We start from the raw sequence: 9014 nt of genomic DNA on the forward strand, positions 1-9014 counted from the left end.
TCAACACTTCATGTAGGATCCTAGCTTGCATAGTGGTTGATTAACTGAATAAACATCGGTTAAACTCCAATTAATTAGAGCCCTTCATAAATCAAAGGTATAATATATATATATATATATATATATATATATATATATATATATTATATGTGTGTGTGTGTGTATATATATATATATGTATAATATTATATAGTATATATTATATGTTATATATATATCGGGAGAGAGGGAATTGGGGTGAGACACAGAAGAGAACTAGACAGTCAGGCAGAGACATAATGAACATACTAGTGCCAAACACTTCTCAGTACCCATGCCACACGCCACACATCCACACACAACCTTCAATAGCATCACCAATCATAATACTATACAAGCAATCACACATGCACTGTTTAACTCAGTACACACACCACACACCATCATGCACACTCCTACACCCACACAAGCACGTACTACCTGAACAGAGATAATATATACACATGCACACATGCCAGATGCATAGACTAAGATAACTTTTGCCCACAAACATACACTGTACACATGCACACTATTTTGTCACAGAGACACATGCACACACATACACATGTGCATACACCACCCGAACAAGCACACATCAGCTACTACACACAACACACACACACACTCACATGCACACGTTAGACTCACTCACCCCCATTCACACACACACGTTAGACTCACTCACCCCATTCACACATACACACTTATACACACCATTCTCATATAAACACACATGCTTGCACACCTTAGTTCGTTGGGATCATCATTACCTTTACCATTATTATTATTATTATCTCCCTTTTATTCAACCTCTTTTTTTTCCAGTCATCTCATTATGCTGGACCATTGAATTCTGCACTTTTTTTTCTCTCTGCATTTTTTCATTCTCTCTCCATATTTTCCCTCTTAATCCTTTCTGTCAAAGAGCATAGGCTCGAAACATAAAAGATTTTTCTATTTTTCCCAAGCGTTAAACTAATACACCTGCTTGTTGCTCTTATTCCTGTCTTCGTCTTTTGTTTTCTTTTGAACTATGTATACATGTATACATATATATGTGTGTATATATATATATGAATATATATATATATATATATATATATATATATATATATATAGATAGATAGATAGATAGATAGATAGATAGATACATACATACATACATACATACACACACACACACATATATATATATATATATACATGTATACATATATACATATGTATATATGTATATATATGTATATGTGTGTATATATATATATTAAAGTTAGATAAGGCCGGTTTATGGGATTACCTTAGGTTTTATGTCCATAAAGGGCTTAGCTTTATGGTGTATTATCAGATCCCAAAACCTGTTGTCTAAAGGCCTCTCTAGTGAGTGGCTTCTCTAGCATATGGAGGGGGAGAGGACCCTATTACTCAATGTCAATAATGGGGATTGTCTCCCCTTGGTTATCGATCATCAATGTTAACAACAGGGATAGTTGATATCAGCAATTGATAGCCAAGGAGAGACAATCCCCTTTGTTGACATTGAGTAACGGGGCCCTTTCCTCCTCCATATTCTAGAGAGGCTACTCGCTAGAGAGGCCTTTAGCCAACAGGTTTTGGGATCTGATGATGCGCCATAAAGATAAGCCCTCTATGGATGTGAAACCAACCTTATCTAACTTAAATATATACTGCTCTATAACTTAGAGTGTGCTTCTTTTTTCAAATCCATGTTTATGGATGGTATGTGTGTGTGTGTGTGTGTGTGTGTGTGTGTGTGTGTGTGTGCGTGCGTGCTTGTGTGTGTGTGTGTGTGTGTGTGTGTGTGTGTGTGTGTGTGTGCATACAGACTATATATATATATATATAATTAACATAATATGGTAAAAATTCGATATTAATTAATATCAATTTAATACCAGGAAACTAGCACATTAAAAGAATCAGAAGGTTCAGGAAAAAAAATTTTTCGTGATCCTAAAAGGATTATAGTACTTGTGTATATAAGATTGACCAGTAACTGGTCTGTCAATATGCTAGAGTGAATCTTTATTTGAGAATTTTTTAAGTGATCTTCCTCTAGCATATTGACAGACCAGTTACTGGTCAATCTTATATACACAAGTATATATATATATATATATATATATATATATACAGACAGACAGACAGACAGACAGATAGATAGATAGATAGATAGATAGATAGATAGATAGATAGATGGATGGAGATGGATGGATGGATAGATAGATAGATAGATAGATATACAGACAGAGAAAGAAAGAGAGAGAGGAAGTTAGAGAGATGAAATGAATTTTATTACAATGAAAACGCCTCTGCAATTGTGTAAAGAATGAGAGTTTGGCAGATGATGCTGATACACCTATCCTGATACAGTTTAATTAGATGGAACACCAATAATTACCTGTGGGAGACTTCTTGATGTTGTTGAAGCTATCCATTCATTTTGTGGCTCCAGAACAAAATAAAACTGACTGGCTGATTTCATCAAATGAGAATCAGTATGTCTCTTTTGGTTACGATTCCGTGGTATGGCAGCATAGCTTTTGGTCTGAAAATAGAAACATCACAAAAATTAGTAAATGTTCCAGATTTATATAACTGCATTATGTTATTCATATATTATTATCTTTTCTATCTTTCGATTTTTTTTTTCTTTGGCGGAAGTGGATGTGCTGTGCCTATTACCCTTTTAAGGGCCTCTGAGATTTGTGGGAAGAAGGAAGTTATCCAAAGACCAAATTCTTGACCTGACTTCAATGCCTGCAACAGAGTGAACTTGCCTAAAGGCACCCTTGTTCAATGCCACCATTTGAAACCAATAAAAAGGGTGCCTCTATAGAGTTAGACTGATCAAAAGCAGCAGCCAAATCTCCCTTATATCAAACAACCTCTCCATTTTCGTATATAAACAAAGAAAGAATTTGGTGTAGTCCATGATACACAGTGCCTGAAAAAAATATGGAACATCTTTGATTTTAGTGGTTTTTAGATCAAAGTTGACAAAAGATTTCTTTTCATTACACACAATGTTCATGCTGTAATGAACTCTTTTTCAAAGCTTTTGAAATAAAGTGAGATTACATCAAACAAGAATCAAAACTGCATCACAGTCATACCTTGTCTGAGACTTAATTCTTGCTCTTTGTAACCTGCCATGTTTCAACATTAAATATTGTGTTCTCATTGAACTTAACTTGTATCCTAAGCAACAACAGCATTTGATCTCGCTTTTCTTTGCAAATCTAGACAGGAAGGACAGGAAGCCCAGCTTGGGATTTTTCACTTTTCATAGCAATTGAATTCCTCAAACATCTTCAAGAAACTCTTTACTTTGTTTGTCTGCTGCCAGTAAAATCACAGCTGACAAGAAAGTTTCTACATAGTTGTTTGGCTTGGTAGAAATAACAGCCAAGTATTTCTTAAAACATAACCAACCATCTCAAAAAAAAAAAAAAACAACTTTGGAGCATATTGGACAAAATAGCCCCAGATACACCATGTTTGATCACAGCTAGAATCATCATCATCATCATCATTGTTTAACGTCCACCTTCCATGCTAGCATGGGTTGGACGATTTGACTGAGGACTGGCGAACCAGTAGGCTGCACCAGGCTCCAATCTGATCTGGCAGAGTTTCTACAGCTGGATGCCCTTCCTAATGTCAACCACTCCTTCTGAGAGTGTAGTGGGTACTTTTACGTGCTACCAGCCCGAGGGCTAGTCGGGTGGTACTGGCAACAGCCATGCTCAAAATGGTGTTTTTTATGTGTCACCTGCACATGAGCCAGTCCAGCAGCACTGGCCACGACCTCGCTCAAACGTTTTTTCACGTGCCACCGGCACAAGTGCCAGTAAGGTGACACTGGTAACGATCACGCTCAAATGGTGCTACTTATGTGCCACTGGCACGGAAGCCAGACAGCTGCTCTAGCAATGATCACGCTCGGACGGTGCTCGTCTTTGATAATAGCTCAGCTTATTCAGAGCTGATGTAAGGTTAAACTAGAGCAACAACAACAACGACAACAACAACACATCAATAACAACAACTGTTATAATATAAAAAGGCACAGAGCTAAATAATGAAAGACATTTAGTCCCGTATTTTAGAATTTCGTCTCTCTGCTGTCTATTTTCATTAATATAATATTAATGATATTTGGTACCCCCAGATTATCAATTAATAATTGTATGAACAGTTTTAGTGTAGGATATTTAATCAAAGAGATTGGTATTGATTCTTCTCTAATTGAAAGAAGGTAAGCAACTAAATCAACATGGGAACATCTATATAGTCACCCAGCCTATTTAAACCTCATGTGGGGACTGAATGTTCTAAGGCCAAAAACTTCGAGGATATGTCCACAAACACAGAATTGCCACAACTAATAATCTGCCTTAACAGTTAGCTATTATTGAGCCTTAAATCTACTAAAACAGAGTAACCTGGGTTTTCAACAACACAAAAGACCAATAAATAATTTGGACAATGAGACTTATGATAAACTGCCTCTAGTTTTATAATACATGAGAGAATCATAAGAAACTACCTCTAGGTCTATGATACACAAGAAAGTTATAAGAAACAAGATTGGCTCACTAGATTATGTCAGCTACTGTTTAATTATAAGTTCATCATGAATAAGGTATGCCTGGAAAATTAGTATATTCATCCACTGGAAGAAGGCTCCTGATATTGCCAAATGAAAATTTACCAATCCTATGCAAGGAGCTGTCTTTACTGAAGTCATAGATAACGTTGATGTCTAAAAGTTATGAGATGTCTGCATTTGAAGAAAGGATAGATGCCTACAATAGCAGACAACAATGCAATTGAGTTGTTTTAATGTGTATATATATATATATATATATATATATATATATATATATATTGTGATTTCTTCTTTGTGATATAATCTTGGGAAAGAACATATTTGCGGCTGAAGATAGCTTTAAACCATCCTGTCTATCAATTATATACCCATATAATGATGCAACGACTGTTTGTATATAAAGCTTGAAACACGTGTACCGCAGAATCCTTTGTGTTCTGTTTTAATTTTACGTTTTTAATTTTTACATATATATATATATCTACGTATGTAATGGGAAAAGTACTCAATACATTTCATATACTTAATAATAGCTATAACTAAAAAAAAATTGAAATTTTTGTGCTGTCATTACTCTGAGTTTCATGCATTTTTTTTTTTGTTTACTTGACTGCAGTTCTACAAAAAAGATCTATGAAAGAGAAAAAAACAAACAAAGAGAAAAAGAGAGAGAGAATCGGAGGATATAGACATACTATTGCTATTGCATAACAAAACTACATTTGATTACTCCAAAAGCAGAAGATGTCAGTAAAATAAATAAATAAATCACGGACATTAAAGATCAGAAACATTTGATGTTTATATTGGAAATAGTCAAGAGATAAATGTCATCAGCTCTATAAATAATTTATACGAGAAAATTGAACTAAAACAAATTAAGTTTTGAAAAAGAGTTTAAATCGACATGACATAAATAAATAAAGAAATAAATCATCATCATCATCATCATCATCATCATCATCATCATCATCGTTTAACGTCCTCTTTCCATGCTAGCATGGGTTGGACGATTTGACTGAGGACTGGTGAAACCAGATAGCAACACCAGGCTCCAATCTGATTTGGCAGTGTTTCTACAGCTGGATGCCCTTCCTAACGCCAACCACTCAGAGAGTGAAGTGGGTGCTTTTACGTGTCACCCGCATGAAGGCCAGTCAGGTGGTACTGGCAACGGCCACGCTCAAAATGGTGTATTTTATGTGCCACCCGCACAAGAGCCAGTCCAGGGACACTGGCAATGATCTCACTCGAAAGCAACGATCTCGCTCGAAAGCAACGATCTCGCTCAATATATAAATAAAAAGTAAGTTCAATGCTTCTATTTTAATTATTAATCTGTAATATATCTATCAAACCTTTAATTTTCCAAGTTGAAGCCTTTGTCTATATCTTTACAAAACATATTCAATATGAGGTTGAATTTGCCTTTCATCCCCTTGCGGGGGGTTAATAAAATAAGTACCAGTTGAACTTTGAGGTCAGTATAATTGACTTAATCCCTCCCACCAAAATTAGCTTTGTGCTAAAATTTGAAATAAGGCGACAAGTTGGCAGGAATATTAGCATGCAAGGTAAAATGCTTAGTAGCATTTCATCTATCTTTACATTCTAAGTTCAAATTCTGCTGAGGTCGACTTTGCCTTTCATACATTGGGTGTCAATAAAACAAGTACCAGTCGAGTAGAGTACAGAGGTCAATGTAATCAATTTACCCACTTCCCCAAAATTGCTGGCCTTGTACCACAATTTGAAACCAATATCTTTACAAAACATGTATAATGAAAAAGCTTTGTATTAAGCTGACCTGGGAAACATAATCCATGTACAAGAAAAAGTGGGGTGGGGGCATGGAAATATTGAAAACTTTGAGGACTTTGTAGATGCAAAAGTGCCATCTCTCATTAGCACACTGGGCAAAAATGCTTGGCAGCATTTTGTCCTTTTTTATCTTCTGAGTTCAAATTCCACCAAGGTCAACTTTGCCTTTCATCTTTTCAGGATTGATAAAGTAAGTACCAGTTGAATACTGGGGTCAATGTAATAAACTTACCCTGCTCCCTCGAAATTCCTGACCTTGTGCCAAAATTTGAAACTAATATGTCACAGAAGAGATAAAAGGATGTATTCAATACTGTTAAGCTGAGTGAATATCTAGTTTCATTGCTAACTATGTCTATAAACCATGTCTTAAATTTCTTAATCACACAAAGAGTAAAAGGTCTTTTCTAAGTCAACATCTAGTGCAATTGGTTAGAAACTTCCAAATCTCCTTATGGTTACCCAACCACATTAGCAACATCCATAAATGATGCTTATCTCCCAGTCAATGATATCATAATTATATTTATTAAAATGAAAGTTAAAAATTCATAGTTATTAGTTCATTCATTCTATTTCAGTTTCATTTCAATTAGGGAATAGTGCTTTTATTGATCTGGCACTCTCCAGGAACATAGCATTCTGTTCCTAAAAAGTTACAATAAAAGAAAATTGAAGTTTTTTTCTTTAAAATCTTCTTACATAAGCAATTACTATCGCTAATTGATATTTTCCAGATTCTCAATAGAGTTAAATATGGAAAATATCAAACCAAATTTTTTTTTCTTTTTCTACCTAATTTCCTGCATTCATGATTTGTTTTTTTGGTAGGGTTTTTTTTTTTTTTTCATGCAGACTTGAATTTTTTTAAGGCATTTTATCAATACGGATGCATTTCTAAGCCCTAAAAAGAGAATCAAGTGCTTTTTCTCCTACTGGAATAGCTAAAGTAAATAGGAAATATCCTGAAAAAAAAAATAATAATGAATATTTTTGCAGCATGAAACTAAACTCTCACTCTATGGATAGAGTCAACTCTCTGCCATAACATTGCTGTATAACAATGTATTCAATAGAAGCATTAGAAGCAAACATGTAGCATTTAATAAGAGAGCTCATTTGTGAATGGTAGTTATATCATTACAGTATTAAATTTTTTATCATCATCATCATCATCATCATCATCATAAGGCTATGGAAGAGGAAAAAGGATACTGACGGTAAGAGTGAAATTAAAGTTAATATTTATTATACTCGTTAAGGCTGTGAACTGGCAGAATCATTAGCACGCTGGGTAAAATGTTTTGTGGCATTTCATGCCTTTATGTTCTGAGTTCAAATACTGCCAAAGTCAGCAGTGCATTTTGTCCTTTCAGTATTGATAAAATAAGTATTAGGTGAATGCTGGAGTTGATGTAAATAACTTACCCACCTCCTACCCCGAAATTGCTGGCCTTGTGCCAAAATTTGAAACCAATATTTATTATGTTGGTTCATACTTGCTCTCCCCACTTGGTAGGCAATGCTAGATTTTAGATTCATAATTTATTTTCTACTATCAATCTTTTCTAGACATTTCCCAAAATTATAAATGATGATGATGATGATGATGATCATCATCATCATCATCATCATCATCATCATTATCTTCATCATTATAATCACATGGAAGAGTGTAAAGATAGTGATAGTAGGAGTAAAATTAACATCAATATTTATTACAGTGTTCAAATTCTGCCAAGGTCGATTTTGTCTTTAATCCTTTTGGGGGTTCAATAAAGTAAGTACCAGTTGACCTCTGAGGTCGATGCAATCAACTAGCCTCTCCCCTGAAATTGCTGGCCTTGCGCCAAAATTTGAAACCAATATTTATTAAACTTGCATATATTTGTCCACCTCATCATGACTGTCAGCATCACACTAGTCTTCAGAAAATATTCTAAGTCTTCAATCCAAAACTTACAGATTAATATTGAAACTATAAGGGTAGGAGCAGTGAGAATGATATAGGAGCAGTGAGAATGATATAGGAGAAAGTGATGAAGGCAGATCTCACAAGGGAGATGGCAAGGAATCCTAACAAGGTTTGAGGTGCAATACTGGAGAAAACTCATGCAAGCATAGTGAGGATTTCTCTAACTATTAGCAAAATAAAATAAATCTGATAGTAAACTGCATAAGCAGTTTTTTTTTTTATTATTATTAGAAACCAAGTTGTACAGTGAAATTACTAAATACATCAACACAAAAAAGATTTCTTCAGATATCAGAAATAACATGATATATTATGATACCCAGATTTGACTTTAGAATCTATAACAATCAACAACTGAATCCATACATAATACAATCAACATCTAAATCCACATCAATATGGTCAACTTGTAACTCTGCCAGAACACTGTCAACCGCACATCACTATAGGATCATCATTCGATATACAATACCTAAACCCGACCATACACATGGCCTGAGACATGCAACATAGGCTATTCTGAATGATCTTTAAATGTCTGTTGTTATCTATAACAACAGATTT

The 9014-nt window shown here is 34.7% G+C and overlaps 1 protein-coding gene across 22 annotated transcripts in view; it reads right to left on the minus strand.

Annotated features, from left to right (window-relative positions):
- The window catches only part of LOC106872895 (protocadherin beta-15), a 181419-nt gene that overhangs the window by 76717 nt on the left and 95688 nt on the right, over nucleotides 1-9014 (minus strand). For all 22 annotated transcript variants that reach the window (XM_052973036.2, XM_089362766.1, XM_089362764.1 and 19 more), the window contains one exon: nucleotides 2441-2587. In XM_052973036.2, the coding sequence (XP_052828996.1) occupies nucleotides 2441-2587 (147 nt within the window). The remainder of the gene's footprint in view (nucleotides 1-2440; nucleotides 2588-9014) is intronic.

This window comes from Octopus bimaculoides, chromosome 14 (assembly GCF_046866305.1).
Source record: "Octopus bimaculoides isolate indiv1 chromosome 14, ASM4686630v1, whole genome shotgun sequence".
NCBI classification, from domain to species: Eukaryota; Metazoa; Mollusca; class Cephalopoda; order Octopoda; family Octopodidae; genus Octopus; species Octopus bimaculoides.